This window comes from Xenopus laevis, chromosome 1L (assembly GCF_017654675.1).
Source record: "Xenopus laevis strain J_2021 chromosome 1L, Xenopus_laevis_v10.1, whole genome shotgun sequence".
Lineage (NCBI taxonomy): Eukaryota > Metazoa > Chordata > Amphibia > Anura > Pipidae > Xenopus > Xenopus laevis.
The window spans coordinates 206,422,250-206,439,723 of record NC_054371.1 but is presented as its reverse complement, the minus strand read 5'-3'; the positions used below and the strand labels follow the sequence as shown (position 1 = coordinate 206,439,723).

General features: G+C 37.6%; 2 protein-coding genes across 4 annotated transcripts in view; one reads left to right on the top strand and one right to left on the bottom strand.

The window, feature by feature from the left end:
* ndufaf2.L (NADH:ubiquinone oxidoreductase complex assembly factor 2 L homeolog) overlaps positions 1-17,474 on the top strand; it is a 57,561-nt gene that overhangs the window by 20,678 nt on the left and 19,409 nt on the right. For 2 of the 3 annotated variants that reach the window (XM_041582125.1, NM_001095015.2), the window contains 1 exon segment: positions 13,339-13,428. The exons of the other annotated variant lie outside the window; for it this stretch is intronic. In XM_041582125.1, coding sequence (XP_041438059.1) covers positions 13,339-13,428 — 90 coding nt within the window. 3 annotated transcript variants of the gene reach the window in all.
* Positions 15,041-17,474, bottom strand: part of smim15.L (small integral membrane protein 15 L homeolog) — a 34,613-nt gene continuing 32,179 nt past the window's right edge. The window contains exon 3 of the mRNA XM_018265861.2: positions 15,041-15,423. Within this exon, the coding sequence (XP_018121350.1) occupies positions 15,349-15,423 (75 nt within the window). The 3' untranslated portion in view covers positions 15,041-15,348. The remainder of the gene's footprint in view (positions 15,424-17,474) is intronic.

The following is a 17,474-nucleotide window of genomic DNA, read 5'->3' as shown; positions in this document are numbered from 1 at the left end:
CAGTATTTATATTATAGATTTACTTACACTGCAGTTTCTTTTGCCAGTAATATTCACTTTATTGAGAAAAATCTTACATTTATTTAAATGATGAATTGACCTTTAAAGTATATTATAGATGGACATCATTTAGGAATTATTCGGTTGGTTCAGGTTTTTGTCATTTGTTTGCCTTCCCACTCAATTTCAAGCCTGCAATTAAAAATGCTATTTGGTTGTCAGGGGTCACTGCCCTAGGCAACCAAAAAACTGATCTAATGTTACATTGTCTTAGAATATTGGTGTCTACAATTTTTTGGTGAACTTGCCCTTTTAACATCCGGCGCAGTTGTAGCCCTATGTCTCATGTAAGTACTCATACTTTCCTATATTTCTGCATATTTTCAGAGGTGGAAATGTAAATGTAGTTTTACCAGTAGAGGTGGAGACAGTTACTAAGCGACTCGCTGTTAAGAATAGGATATGTCAAGAATTTTTTATTTATTTTTTGTACTCGTCAACTGGATTTGTGTATGTGTCAATGACAGGCTGACAAGGGGAACGTTTCTGTATATATAAAGATACATCTTCTTAAAATACCTTAGTTTATACAATTGATAAATTCCTAAAATATTTTCATGTAAAAGAATACATGAATACTGGCTCAGTCCTATGTCAAGCCACGTTTACTTGCCTGGATACTTGTGTATTTAGGACCTTCCTGCTTTAGTCTCTGCCTATTACTTTCCCCTATTGCCACACTTGGGGGCAGATTTATTAAGGTTTGAATTGGAAAATCTAATTTCAAGTTGGATTTTTGGTCAAAATTCGAGGTGGGAAAAATCCAAACTCAAATTTGAATTCCAGATTTATCATAGCTGGACCCTGGGAACTATTCGAATTCGACTATTCACCACCTAAAACCTGCCTGGTTCATGCAGAAGTCAATGAGAGCGGTCCAATGACCCATTTGAAGATGCTAATAGCCTTCCTGATGTTCAAGTTTTTCTCTGAGAAAAAACTCGATTCGAGTTTTCTGGTCGGTAATATTCGTTCAAGTTTTAGATATTCCATTTTTTCAAGGTCATTCGAATTAAAAAAACTCTAAGCCCCTTATTAGATACAGGTATGGGACCTGTTATCCAGAATGCTCTGGATCTGGGGTTTTTCGGATAACGGATCTTTCTGTAATTTGGATCTTCATACTATGGGGCAAATTTACTAACCTCCGAAAATTTGCCAGTAATGGCTTCGCTCACAGCGCAACACTAATTCACTAAAATCCAAAGTTGCATCCGTGGCGGCGAATGCTGGTGAAGTTGCCAAAAAATAAAGTTGTTATATTGCCCTACATATGAGCCCAGTGTATAGTTTATGTTCCATATGTTAGGAAATGTAAGGGGGAAGCCGGTTACCCCCAAAAAATTTACGCTCTTTTTCAGCCTATCACCCTGATAAAGGAAAAGACACCAGCGTTTTTTGGGACTTAGAAAAACTTTCAACTATTGTTTTTAGGAACTTCTATCTACTCTATTGCACTTCGCCTGGTCTGAGGTGATGAAGACAAGTCTGGCGCAAGAGGTAACGATCAGTAAAATCCGCATCTTAGTGAATTTGCATAGTTACGTCCATTCGCCAGAGCGCAAAATCACCGGAGCGAAGTACTGCTAGAGTATATCTCCTTCACTAGTGAAGTTACGCCAGCGTCCATTAGTAAATCGGCGTTAATCACTTCGCCCTTTAGTAAATTTGCCCCCATAAGTTTACTAGAAAATCATTTAAACATTAAATAAACCTAATGGCCTACTTTTGCTTCCAATAAGGATTAATTATATCTCAGTTTGGATCAAGTACAAGCTACTGCTTTATTATTAACGACAAAAGGAAATCATTTATAAAAATTTGGATAAAATGGAGTCTATGGAAAATGGCTTTCCTGTAATTCGGAGCATTCTGGATAACAGGTTTCCGGATAACGGATACCATACCTGAGATTAGATTTAAAATAACTTTTGAAAAAAAATCACGCTTTGGGAAATCAGTTTATTGCTCACAGCATGGTTGAACTGTTTGCCACAGATACAAAGACATAAATATCCAAAAATTAGTAAGAGAAAATTAAAGAAATGAAGTCCGTGGAACTGGTTTGACTAATCCATTATTTGCAGCTTAGTCTTCTTGTTTTGTTTGTTTTTTCATAGTGACAGTTCCCCTTAGAAGACTGTATGTAACATAAATGGGAATTGGAAGAAGGGAGTTATTATCTGATGACAGTTTAGCTTCAAGCTTTCATTCTAAGCAAGAGAGAGATTTCAGTTTGCTATAATAGGTCTGTCTGTGTATAAAGTGTTGGTAGCCTTCTCCTGGTGTCACTGTCATGTATCATTCATGTTTATACACAACATCGATTATATAGACACTCGTATACATTCTAAATGAGGGTGTGCTTATCCTGTATGGAGGACTTATTAGGAAAGATTACATTTTATTTTCATTTGTGCTGTAATGGCCGTTACCCTTGAAATACTGGATGTTCACAAAGCAGAAGAGTTGCTCAAGCTGCCACCGCTAGAAACGATCACTATGTGCCAATTGGTTAATGTCGTTTTCTTTTTATATGTAAACTTGGAACTGTATATGGATGTTATTCCAGGTATATTGCACAATAACCGGACCAAGCCGATGTTACTACAAATGCCAATGTGTAATTCCTGAACACTTGAACTCGTTTTTCTTTACTGTTTTGTTTTTAATTTTTTTTTTTAATTTGTATATTATGGGAAAAAAATTGTAAAATCTCAATAAAAAGAAAGTTATAAAAAGACTGGATATACAATGTATAAATTAATGAGGATGAAAACCTAAAAACGAAAGAAAATGTTATACTGATTAGTTTTCGTTATACAATAATTAACATTTGTAAATATAACTTTGCAAATATAACTACTAATGAAATCAGTATCTCTCTGTCCCCTTCTGTTCCCTGCACTGGTGGTTCTTACTTTTGAAGCAATGTAGCTGATGCCATCTGATTAAAGGAAAACTATACCCCTCAAACAATGTAGGTCTCTATAAAAAGATATTGCATAAAACAACTCATATATGTAAAACCCTGCTTCATGTAAATAAACCATTTTCATAATAATATACTTTTTTTGTAGTATGTGCCATTGAGTAATCATAAATAGAAAATTGCCATTGTAAAAAACAAGGCCCCGCCCCCTGGGATCGTACGATTCACTGTGCACACAAACAAATCAACAAACCATACTTGTTAGGTCACATGAGCCAATTAACAGACAGAGTTGTGTCTTTTGCTTCTACACTTCTTCCTGTTACAGTTAGAGCTGCAGTATTTCTGGTCAGGTGATCTCTGAGGCAGCACACAGACTATATATATATATATATATATATATATATATCTATATCTATATCTATATATAGAGATATATATATATAGAGATGGAGAGAGATGGAGAGAGAGAGAGAGAGAGAGATATTGGTATGACAAGATTCTTTAATATGTCACTTCATTTGATATAAAATATCTGTTGCTCAAGTATTCATTCTGGGGGTATAGTTTTCCTTTAACAGGCTTGTGAAGAAGTGTGTGAGACTGACACATTGTTTCAAGAGGCAGTGTCCATTGCAATTACATTTGTGAATAACTTTTAAAAAACATTTAAATAAAGTACAGGTATGGGACCTGTTATCCAGAATGCTCGGGACCTGGGGTTTTCCGGATAACGGATCTTTCTATAATTTGGTCTTTATACCATAAATCTTTAATTCAACCCAATAAGATTATTTTGCCTCCAATAAGAATCAATTATATCTTAGTTTAGATCAAGTACAAGGTGCTGTATTATTATTACAGAGAAAAAGGAAATATTTTTTTAAGAATTTGGCTTACTAGGTAAAATGGAGTCTATGGGACATGGCCTTTCTGTAATTCGGAAAACAGGTTTCCAGATAAAATATTCCATAACCGTATATATAAAAGCTACAAAAATGTATATTCTCTCTAATTTGACAACATTTTCAAGTTGATAAGGCTGAATTCTCTGATGTATAAAGCTTTTTATTTTAAGCAAGGGAGATATTCATTCACTAGAATTAGTCTTTCTATACTGATAAACGCATACGTATTCTGTATTCGGGTTCTTTAAGGATGATTGTGTTGGAATCGGAAAGGTTTGCTAAGGTGAGGCTCCGATACTGAAAGCTTTTGGCATACATTTAATTAATGATTTTAGTTCTTGTGCTGCAGAGCAATGTATTTTTGGCCTCTGCAGTACTGGTTAATTATTTAATGTAATATATATTACCAGGAAAAAAGAACGGAAGTATACGTCTCATATTCAAGCCTGTCCTCTCCTAATGGAACCCAGTTCAGTTGGCTTTGGCTTCTGTAACACTGACATATGCAGCGATTGGACCTCACTATAAACCCTAAGTATTTGGCTATGGTAACTTTAATTGGAAAAACCCTGTTATGTAGAGACTTCCAAAATACGGCAATGTTATTTCCCATGGAGCTAACATCCAGTTGTTGCCTCAGGCAAAATCAGATTAAATTATGTACCACAGGTCAGAAGCAACTGAACCCTGTCACTTAAAGGGGTTGTTCACCTTTGAGTTAACTTTTAATATGATGTGGAGAGTGATATTCTGAGACAATTTGCAATTGGTTTTTATTTTTTATTATTTGAGGTTTTTGAGTTATTTAGCTTTTCATTCAGCAGCTCTTCAATGTGCATATTAAGCAATCTGGTAACTAGGGTCCAAATTCCCCTAGCAACCATGCATTGATTTGAATAAGAGACTGGAAAATGAATAGGAGAGACCTGAATAAAAAGATGAGTAATGAAAAGAGACATTATCACAGAAAAAAAGTCTTAGCCTGAAAACAATGTACAAGGTTTAGCATTTGAAACCAATTTTGCAAAATAAATCCAGTTTATTTTTGTTTGCTCGGATATTCCCTCAACACCTGGGGTCAAATTTACTAAAGGGTGAAGGGACGATTCGCCAGCGTTGCAGTTTTTAGGCACTTCGCAGATTTACGAACGGGCACAGGTGTAACTTCGCTAGCGAAAGAGACAGATGCTAGCACTCATTCGCACTTTATCGCCAGGCGAATTTTCGCTCTGGAGAATGGACGTAACTCCGCAAATTCACTAAGATGCGGATTTTACTGAACGTTACCTCTTTCACCAGCTCAGACCAGGGGAAGTGCATTGGAGTGCATAGATCTTCCTCATTCTTCTGTTACTTACATCATATTTTTAGTGGAAAAAGTTTCTAAGTCCCAAAAAGCGCTGGTGTCTTTTCCTTTTTTAAGAGTGACAGGCTGCAAAAGTCTTAAAAACATTTTTTGGGTAACCGGGTTCCCCCATACATTTTCTAACATATGGAACATAAAATATACAGTGGGCTCATGTGTAGGGCATTATAACAACTCTATTTTATTTATTAAGGTTCCCTGGACTTGTGTAATGTAATGTATTTGCTGAAACATGTACGTCCATTCAACTTTATAATTTCCCGCCGTATGCAAATTACCCAAAGTTTCGCTAGGCATAATTGAACGCTAGCGCATCTTCGCTTTGATTGCGAAGTAACACTAGTGGAAAATTCGCCAGCATTCGGTACCCTGGACGCAACTTCGCATTTTAGTAAATTAGCGTTGTTGTGGCGAATTTTCGTAGGTTAGTAAATTTCCCCCCTGGCCTTTTCTACCTCTCTTTCATTCATAAGAGTATTATAACACTGGAGTCTGGTGACTCTTTGGATCACGTGTTTCATAGCTATGAAGTCACATGTAGATACAGAACTGATCATTCCAGAGTTGCATGAAAATCCAGGCAGTACAGACTTTCGCACGATAATGCAAAATAGAATAAAGGCTGGCACAAACCGGAAAAAGTATTACATACAATTTTTGTATTGTAAACAATATTACATCTTGCAAAAAAAAAAACTGACGCGTTTCATGCCCCTTCTGGGCACTTAATCATGAGCCCCAGAAGGGGCATGAGAAGTCTAAGGCTTTTTTTTTATTTTTTATGCAACCCAATAAGATGTAATATTTTTCAATAAAACTTTTTTAAGCTGCTGGGGCTCTGATGGGGCTCTCTTGTCTTTTATAGTTACAGTACTGACTTTCAGACATATTAGCAGTGAATTTTCTTTCTGCTTGAATGGGACGGACCCAAGTAGAGCAAGTTTGCATGTTCATGAGGGCTCAATAGGAAACTAAAAATATTGCATCTTATTTCCATGACACAGATATTCATGTATGTGGGTACTTTTCTTGGACAAGCCAAATTAAGTTGCAAAGCAGTTTTACGAGCAAAAAAAGTGTCTTTGAACCATGTATGTACCTTGTTGGGGATCATGGAGACCCACTGTAAAAAGCATAGCAGCCTATTTTGGCTCCTGATCCCAGGCTAAAAATCTCTGACTTACGATGTGCTATGGGGGCTGCCATATTGCTTGTCTCAGTAGGTAAACTCTCCAGCACCCCTAACAGTCATTTATATTACTGCCCGTAGCTGTGGTACTTTAAAGGAGAACTAAAGCTTAACTAAAGAAGTCGCTAGAAATGTTGTACATTATGTTTTGTGCTTCTGTACCAGCCCAAGGCAGCCACAGTCCTTTAGCAGCAAAGATCTGTGTCTCCAAAGATTCCCCAGTAGCTCCCCATCTTCTTTTCTGCTGATTCACTGCACATGCTCTGTGCTGCTGTCACTTACTGATCTTAGGGACCCACTCACAATATACAGTACACATAGAATAGAAATGTCACAATATAATTCATACAGATAATTACTACATGGCAGCACAGAAACCAGTGCAATTCGCATCAGAATTTAATAATCAGCCCTGTAGCATCAGCTTCTATTACAGGCCAATCTAATTTTCTGCTTGATAATTTGTGACGACCCCTAAGCTTAGCTTCTCAACAGCTGCTCAGAGCCCACTGAGCATGTGAGTGTCACAGACACTTTCCAAGATGGTGACCCCCTGTGACAAGTTTGAAGTCCTGGATCATTGCTGCTATTGACAAGCTGAAACTTTAGGCTGGTGCAATAAGTTCAGTATATAAAATAAGGCATTTTTAGCCATATTTATTATTATTAGGGTTTAGTTCTCCTTTAAGGGGCAGATTTATTTAGGGTTGAAGTCAAAATTCGAATTTTTTTTTTTTTTAAAACTCCATACATTTGAATTATGATTTATCCAAACTCGATTAGAGTTCGAATTTCGAGATTTATCGTACTCTGGCCCTTTAAGAACTTAAATGTGACTATTTGCCACCTAAAACCTCCTGAATTACTGTATAAGTCAGTGGGAGAGGTCCAGGGATCAATTTGGTGATGTTTTCAGCCTTCCTGACATTCGAGTTTTTTATGGAGAAAAAACTGTAATCGAGTTTTTTAAATTCAAATCGAGTTTTTATAATTCAAATCGAACCGGTTCGAGTTTTACAAATTGGATTTTATTAATAAGTTTCGACTAGTCGAATTTATGGGACTTTAGGGCAGTTTAAAAAAAACTCGACCCTAGATAAATGTGCCTCTAAACTCCCACCAACCCCTATGATTATTGCAATACACTAGATGTACATATGTTGCTATCAATAGAATGTTAACAATATTAACCTAAAGTTGACATTTTTTTCTTTAAATGTATTGCTGGGAAGGAGTTGCCATTCCCTTACCATGAGGTAGCGCTTTTGTACCTTGGTACTGATACACTGGACTCCATGAGGCTCTCCTAGATTTCATGTTTTTGCTAAACAGACTTATTATTGGCCTCTAAAATAGCAAATGCTCTGGAGAGAGAACGGATAATCTGCTTTATAGCTGCAACCGCAAGAACTCAGAATACCCCAAAATACAGACTTGACTTTTCCGTGAAGTCATTTTCTAGTAAATTTCCTCTCTAATGAAATAAAGATTCTTGTAATTGCTCACCAGGGAAGGGAAGAACACAAACATTTCTTCTCCAAACTTTCTCATTTTATGTGTCCAGAGAGTCTGCAGCAAATCTGTTCACTAATCTCTCCAAATCGACTCAAAATAGAGCAACGGTGATTGCTGTGCCATTGTTTCTAATGTATGAAGATCTTCATATACAATAATAGGCTCCTAGGAACAGTGCCATCTGCTGCCTCTTAAACATTATAAATCAAAGAAATATCAGATTACTGGCCTGGTGGTACACTGGGTATTGTGCAAAGTACGGCAAAATAATGTCCTCCCGGCTATCCATTGCAGAAATATAATGAAACATTTGCTCTGAAACTAACTGGAGTACTATGGGGAGCATACCGTGCATGCTTATTTCCATTAAAGTGGTTGCTCGCCTTTAAATTAATTTTAGTATGATGTAGAGAGTGAATCATTTTTATTATTTGTGGTTTTTGAGTTATTTAGCTTTTTATTCAGCAGCTGCAGTTTCAGCAATCCAATCTGGTTGCTAGGGTCCAAATTACCCTAGTAACCGTACAATGATTGAGGAGAGGGTCTGAATACAAAGATAAGTAATAAAATGTAACAATACATTTGAAGCCTTACAGAGCCTTTGTTTTTAGATGGGGTCAGTGACCCCCATTTGAAAGCTGCAAAGGGTCAGAAGAAGAATGCAAATAATTTAGAAAACTATAATAAATAAAATAGATAAGGGAAAGGTGAACCACCCCTTTATATCTGCCGATAGATATCATGAAAGGAGCCCATGTTACCAAGTTGCATGCAGATGAAATAGAATGAGAGATCTTATTGATATCATCAGCTGTTGTGGAGGAGACATGCCCAGTGCTCAGGCTTCCTGTCCTAGACTTAAAGGAAAACTATACCCCCAAAATGAATACTTAAAGGGCATGTAAAGGCAAAAAAATAAAATCCCATTTTTACTTTCTTTAATGAAAAAGAAACCTATCTCCAATATACTTTAATTAAAAAACGTGTACCGTTTTTATAAGAAACCTGACTGTATGCAGTGAAATTCTCCATTCATTTACTGCTGTGGATAGGAATTGTCAGATGGTCCCTAACTGCTGAGCAGGGAAACAATCATACTTATGAACAGCAGGGGGAGCCCCCCCTTACTTCCCAGCCATGCAGAACTCAAGCAGCTTTGTTTATGACGATCCCTAAGCAGCCCAGACCACACTGAGCATGTGCACAGTCTTAGTCTTGCAAAGATGTTTAACAAAGTTAGAAGATGGTGACCCCCTGTAGCCAACTTTGAAAGCATAAATTATTTGTTTGATTAGGCTTGTGGTGCAGTAAGTTCATGTTTATATTTAGCATACAAAATACAGCATTTCTAGCCTTATTCTATTTTAGACTTTACATGCCCTTTAAGCAACAGTTTATATCAAATGAAGTGGCATATTAAAGAATATTACCAAACTGGTATATATATTTAAGTAAATATTGTCCCTTTTACATCTCTTGCCTTGAACCACCATTTCATGATGGTCTGTGTGCTGCCTCAGAGATCACCTGACCAGAAATACTGCAGCTCTAACTGTAACAGGAAGAAGTGTAGAAGCAAAAGACACAACTCTGTCTGTTAATTGGCTCATGTGACCTAAGAATTATAGTTTGTTGGTATGTTTGTGTGCACCGTGAATCATACGATCCCAGGGTACGGCCCTTATTTTTTAAAATAGCAATTTTCTATTTATGATTACCCAATGGCACATACTACTAGAAACATATATTATTATGAAAATGGTTTATTTACATGAAGCAGGATTTTACATATGAGCTGTTTTATGCAATATCTTTTTATAGTGACCTACATTGTTTGGGGGTATAGTTTTCCTTTAAATACCCCATGCAATGGTGCAGGAGGTTGGCATTCACTTTAATGGCATGAGCAGAAATGCACTGATGGAGCAAACACCTGGTATGGGCTTATAGAAGAATAAAAATCTTATAAAACTGGTACAGGTATGGGACTTGTTACCAGAAAGCTCAGCACCTGGGATTTTTTCAGATGATGGATCTTTCCATAGTTTGAATCGTCACGCAATAGGCTGCTTTTGATTCCAAGGATTAATTATATCTTAGTTGGGATCAAGTACAAGGTACTGTTTCATTATTACAGAGAAAAAGGAAATCATTTTGTAAAATGTGGATTATTTGGATAAAATGGTCTATGGGAGACTGCATTTTTTTTTTTAGTTTGGAGTGTTCTGGATAACGGGTTTCCAAATAGCAGATGCCATACCTGTAATGTAAAGTTTATGGTTCACATTACACTGGCAACAAGTATTTCTGCAATTTTATATGGCAATTACTATATGGAAATCTTCTATATCCTTCTTTTTGGCCCCAGGCCAGTGTAAGCCCACAGTAGAGTGCTTTTTTATTCTAAACTTGACTTTTCACCTTTTTATCTCAAGTCTGCTAAAAAGAATCCAATCATTAAATAAACCCAATAAGATTGTTTTGCCATTACTATGGATTCATCCATGTACCATCAAGTACAAGGTACTGTTTTATCGTTACAGAGAAAAGGGAATCCTTTTTTCAAATTATTTGCTTAAAATTAACTCTATGGGAGATGGCCTTCCCGTAATTCGGAGCTTTCTGGATACTGTATCCCATACCTGTCCCAAGGATATTTACACGGCCGAGATTTTATTTACATAATCTAATTTTCTCAACAGTAGCTTCCAGTTCAGTATACATTTTTCATCTTAACTTAGACTAGTGTTGTGTATATAGTACAGGTATGCAACCAGAATTTCCGGATAATGGATCTTTTCCATAATTTGGATTTTCATACTACTAGAAAATCATGTAAAAATTAAATAAAAACCAATAGGCTGTTTCTGCTTCCAATAAGGAACTGTTTTATTATTACAGAGAAAAAGGAAATCCATTTTAATAGTCTGGATTATTTGATTATAATTGAGTCTATGGGAGCCAGCCTTTCTAATTTGGAGCTTTCTGGCTAATGTGTTTCTGGATAACGGATCCCATACCAGGATATACATCTCTATGGGGCACATAGAAATAAAAACACTCACAACTAAAAATTGATACACTGAAGGACATTACATACGGTGGGATTTCTTAAACTTTTTTCTCAGGGGACCAGAATTTATATTGCAAAATTCAGTTTGCAACCCAAAATTTGGTATAGAACGAATTATGCTACTTGTTTTAATCCAAACGGTACAGAATTTTTAATTGATTGTACTTAGAAAGTTCCTTATTTCAGTTTGCTGAATCTAATATTAACTTTTCATTTTTGAAAAGGTCCCCTTTAAGTTTTAGTTCTTCTTTAAGAAAAATCAGTCTGGTTGGCTTATAGCTGGAATTGTTTAGAGATGGGTGGTGTGCACTGTAAAGTGAAGCTGTTAATTGGCAGTTTATTGGGCGGTTTCAGGTCAGGTGACTGGCTCTCCGTATGCAGCAGTTGACTCCAGACAAAGAAAAGGCGATAAAAAGCTTTTTGCATTCATCCACTCCAGAAAAAAAAGGTTTTATTCTTAAATAAGAGCAGTATCAGACATCTCCCAGAGCTGAGTCACTCCTCTTCATGCATGGTATTTAAAGCCCTATAAATATACTTTGTTCATTTTGAAGATAGCTATGCCTTTAATGAAGTGGTTGCCAGTGACTAAATATATGTGTTGTACTGGCCGAGGTTTCATGCCTGTGGCTTTAACTCCCGAGTAGACGCACTGTGAAGTCTCTGCTCGACTTTGATCTTGCAGTTTCCTTCAAGTGACCTTTGCTGACAAAGAAGTTTGTTTCTCTCTAATCCATCTGAGAATATTCAGTCCTTTAGGGCCTCGCTTGCTCTTTCTAGTTCAAAGCCATGCTAATTCACTATGCAATTTTCATTGTAAATATTACACAGTGGAGCCATTTTGTTCTTTTTCAAATGCGTTCCCCTTTGAACACGTCGGGCCTGCTTCTCCCTCCAGCACTGGAAGGGTTACGGAAATTACACTCGGATGAACATCCTCAACTTCACAGACCAATATGCATATTTTAGCTTCCAAATCATTTTTTGGATGAGTTCTAAATATATATAGAGATGTGTGAGGGCAGGCTTGTGGGTTTTGCTTTGCCCCAGCAGATTATAAAATACAGGCAACTCCAGGGGTAACGTATGGTAGACATACCTCCATTCCATTCAATTTCAGCAATCTGGTTGCTAGAGTCCAAACTTCCCTAGCAACCATGAATTGATTTGAAAAAAAGTCAAGAACATAAATAGGAGAGGGCCTAAATAGAAAGATGAGTAAAAAAAAGTATCAATAACAGAAAAAAATGGTAGCCTTACAGAGTATTTGTTTTTTAGATGGGGTCAGTGACCCCCATATGAAAGCTGGAAAGAGTCAGAAGAAAAAGGTAAATAACACAAAAACTACAAGATATAAATTCTACACCTGGGCCACTGAGTTTTACTATAAAAAAATATATAAAAATTAGGGATGCACCGAATTCAAGATTGGGTCCGGGATTCGGCCTGGATTCAGCCTTTTTCAGCAGGATTTGGATTCGGCCGAATCCTAATTTGCAAATTGTGGGCAGGGCGGGATTTCACGCGACTTTTTGTCACAAAACAAGGAAGTAAACCAATTTTTTTCCCTTTCCTGCCCCATATTTGCATATGCAGATTCGGTTCGTTATTCGGCCGAATCTTCCATGAAGGATTCGAGGATTCGGCCGAATCCAAAATAGGGGATTCGGTGCATCCCTAATAAAAAATAACATGTCTAATGCAATATGAGTGCAACAAGTGCCCAGCCAGTAATAAGCTTGGTCCCCGTTAAATTCCCTATACTCCAATAAAATTATATTTTAAATGATAACGCTGCTCATTACTGCATTACTTGGTTTGAAGAACATACAAACTACTTGCATGAATTAAACATCTGCAGCAGCACTCCGATCTTTCATCAAACTTTTATTAATGCAACAACGGCATGGAAACAAACAATCGTGCGTCGGACATAAGGATATATATGAATGTCTATGGACAGCGTTGGACATACATGCATACATACATACATACATACATACATACATACATACATACAGGGATTGATTGCACAGCCATTCTGTGGCTTTGGATTAGTAAACAGGCCCCTTATGTATCTAGTTGTATCTTACCAGAAATGACTCTGTGTCATGCAACAAGCTCTGGGAAGTTTTGTGGGTGTAGCAGATTTATTGAGACCATATGGGCAGCCATTTAGCATGTGTCATTGCTGTAGGTGGCCCATGCCTTTACAGAACACCCCTAAAAATATAAAATATGGTTAACCTAACCACAGTAACTTAAATACCATACGTTTCTTTTTTTTTTTTTAAGGTCGCTCTTTTAGAGAAAGAAGATTTGTGGACCCAGTGAATAAAAACACACATGAATATCAGCTCGGCCACATCCCTACAGAATGGGAGGGTAATTATTATCTTTTTTTCTTTTTGTCTTAAATACAGAACAATGTTTATTTTTTAATGGGATATAAACCGCCAAAAAGTCTGATAAAGTTTTAAAGGGGTTGTTCACCTTTGAATGAACTTTTAACCTGATGTAGGCATTGTGATCCTGGCACATTTTGCAATTGGTCTTCATTTTTTATTTTTTGTGAGTTTCAGTTATTTCACATTTTGTCCAGCAGTTCTCCAGGTATTTCAGCAGCTATCTGGTTGCTTGGGTCTTATTTACCCTAGCAACCAGGCAATGGTTGAAACGAAAGATAGAAATACAAACAGGAGATGGCCTACATAGAAACATAAGTAATAAAACATAACAATAAAATTGTAGCCTCACAGAGCAATAGTGACCCCCACCTGTTATACAGAATACTCTGGACCTGGGGTATTCCGGATAAGGGGTCCTTCTGTAATTTGGACCTTTGTACTCTAAGTCTGAGATAATCATGTAAACATTAAATAAAAACAATAGGCTCCAATTAGAAATAGTTTTTAACATTTTTTTAATTATTTGGTTAAATTGGAGTCTATGGGAGGCAACCTTTGGTCACCAGGGTAACCAATCAGTGGAAACCAAGCTGAGAGCTGCAAAAAAGAAAGTAGTGTTCTGGCTATTATGTTACACATCCAGTTACTCCAGCCTTTATACATTACATTTTTGGCTAACTAACTATATTAGAAACATTTTTTATTTTGCACAGCCTATCTATTTACCCAGTTTTTATTTTTACACTGAACAGTTCCTTTAAAACAATTTCATTTTTTAGTGTTACTGTTCCTTTAAGTAGCTTATAAGCAACAGTATATGCTAAAAAGCTAGTTATTTGTAAATGTAAATTGTAATTTCTCTCGATAAAAATATCTCTCTTCTTGTGCAATCTGTGTGCCTCAATGATCTATGTTTTGTAACCTAGGATAGCCAAGGAAGGGGTTTTTGTTAAAGGAGAATTCAACCCTGTAGAAAAAAAAACCCATACCCACAACCCCACGTAGACCCCGCTCCCTCCTCCCCCCAGCCTAACTGCCCCCCCCGGGGGGGGATGGATGTTGTGAAGCCAGAATCTGCGACGAGGGGTTAGTATAAAGTATGGGGCATTTCCCTGGGGGGAGAAGGGAAAGGGGTCTATGTGGGGTGGGGGTACTTTTTTTTTCTACATGGTTGAATACTCCTATAAAAGGATACCGTCATGGGAAAACATGTTTTTTTCGCATCCAATAATAGTGCTGCTCCAGCAGAATTCTGCACTGAAATCCATCTCTCAAAAGAGCCAACTGATTTTTTATATTTTGAAATCTGACATGGGGCTAGACATATTGTCAGTTTCCCAGCTGCCCCCAGTCGTGTGACTTGTGCTCTGATAAACTTCAGTCATTCTGTACTGCAAGTTGGAGTGATATCACCCCCCTCCCTTTGCCCCCCAGCAGCCTAACAACAGAACAATAGTAAAGGTAACCCCCCCCAGCAGCTCCCTGACACAAGATAACCGCTCCCTAGTAGATCTAAGAACAGCACTCAATAGTAAATAGTAAAATCCAGGTCCCATTGTGACACATTCAGTTACATTGAGTAGGAGAAACAACAGCCTGTCAGAAAGCAGTTCCATCCTAAAGTGCTGGCTCTTTCTGAAAGCACATGACCAGCCAAAATGACCTGAGATGGCTCTCCAATATTACAACTAAGAAAAACACGCAATGTTTAATTGTGCAAATTTCACTGAGCCGCAGTTACTTTCATTGCTTTCCATGTAGATTTGCCCATAAACTCTGTGTTGCCTGTTGCCAAATCTTTTCCTCCGATGTTCTGTCTCTTGGATGCACTCCGAAAATGATTGCGCCAGAGCTCTCATTCTGAATGGTCACCTACTGTATATTATGACAGAATACTTCATTTGCCACCTCCTCCTCCTCTTCTTCTTTGTGTTAGCAGTGCTCCTGAAAGCATATCCGTCATCCCTGGTGCCTATGGAGATTTAGAGAGTGCCTTTTACTGCCTTGCCCCATCCATTCCTTTTCTATTTCCTGTAACATTTAGTGATTAATGGCAGTTTTAATTTGCATGCTCACTTCTACGCTCATTAAAGTGTATTATGTGCCGGTAGGAGTATTAAAGTTCAGTAGAAATCTCATGCATACTAATCAAAATGCAAATAAGGACTGATGAATGGAGCCCGGGGTCTAAAGGTATGAAAGGTCCAGTAATCTTCGGAAGCCCATCTTAGGCACATGTAGCATTGTATAAAGCCTTTCCCTTATATCACTGGGAGAAGAGACACTAATTAACTTCTGTCTCACACAATGAAAAAATCTCTTCCTGATGAGAAAATAGAATGTGCGCTTCTGGTTTACCTTGAAGGGAGAATATGCATTATTTAGTAATGATAATTTATCCGTGAATTAAGTATGATTGTATAGCATAGCAGGGCACGGCACATTGCATATTTGCATTTCTACGTATGGCAGGTTACAGCCCTAACAAGGCAGCACCACAAATAGACTTAAATTGGAGTAAAGCCTAGACTATGACTAGAAATGTTGTATGATATAAACTGTGCTTACATTCCAAGCCCTGAGGTTCAGCAGTCCTATAAGCGATTCAGTGCCATTAAAGGGCTGGTTCACCTTTAAGGTAACATTTAGTATGTTATAGAATGGCTAATTCTAAGCAGCTTTTCAATCCGTCTTCGTTTTTTTCCCTTCTAGTTATTGATTTGTTTGCCTTCTTCTTCTGACTCTTTCCAACTTTCCCAAAGAGGTCACTGTCTTTTCACAAATGCTCTTCTTGTAATCATCTTTCTATTTAGGTCCTCTCCTATTACTATTCCAATCTCTCAAAGCAGTGCATGGTTGCTAGGGTAATATGAACCCTAGGAACCAGATTGCTAAAAATGCAAACTGGAGAGCTGCTGAATAAAAAGCGAAATAACTCAAAAACCACGAATAAAAAATGAAAACCAGTTGCAAATTGTCTCAGTATATTACTCTCTACGTCATACTAAAAGTTAATTTACAGGTGAACCACGCCTTTAAATCTGCAATAGGAGCACCCCATCTTGGATCTTGTTAGGTCTAGGCCATGTTTTGAGTGACTGTACATGCTCATTGTCCTCTGGGCAGTATACCCCTTTGTTCAACATGAGTGCAATGAATAGGGCTTGTGCTGAACATTATTTTTATGCCTGTTGTTTTAATGACGAAGAACTGAGGCTACTCCATGTTTGGTCCTTGCAAGGCAGGTAATTCGATTACTATGTGAAGATAAGCCTCCTGCCTACAGATGCAACAGTGGGTGAAGGGAGGGGGCTGTATACTGGTAATCTAATTAACTACCACTCAAGAACCAAACATAGAGTTGCTTTAGGGTAACGGCACACCCGGAGATTCGGGGAGATATAGTCACCCGGCGACTAATCGCCTCTTCTTTGGGGCGACTCCCGAACTGCTTCCCCTTGTCTTCCGCCTGCTTCGAATCGAAGAACCGCTAGTGAATTTTTCTGAAGCAGGCGGAAGACAAGGGGAGATTAGTCGCCCCAAAGAAGAGGCGATTAAATCTCTCCGAATCTCCAGGTGTGCCCTTACCCTTAGTTTCCCTGTTTAGCACAAGAAATATCAAATCCAATAAATTTTTTATTGATTAAAATAAAAGACAAAAGGTATGTTCAGCACATGCTCTGTTCATTAAACTCAGGTTGAACAAGGGGGTATACTTGTAATTTCAGGGGTTGTGGAAATTATGAAAACATTCGTCTTTCATAGAACCTAAAATTTTTCAAAATTAATCAGTTAATAGTGCTGACCCAGCAGAATTCTGCACTGAAATCCATTTCTCAAAAGAGCAAACAGATTTTTTTATATTCAATTTTAAAATCTGACATGGGGCTAGACATGTCAATTTCACAGCTGCCCCAAGTCATGTGACTTGTGCTCTGATAAACTTCAATCACTCTTTACTGCTGTTCTGCAAGTTGGAGTGATATCACCCCCTCCCTTCCCCCCCCCCCAGCAGCCAAACAA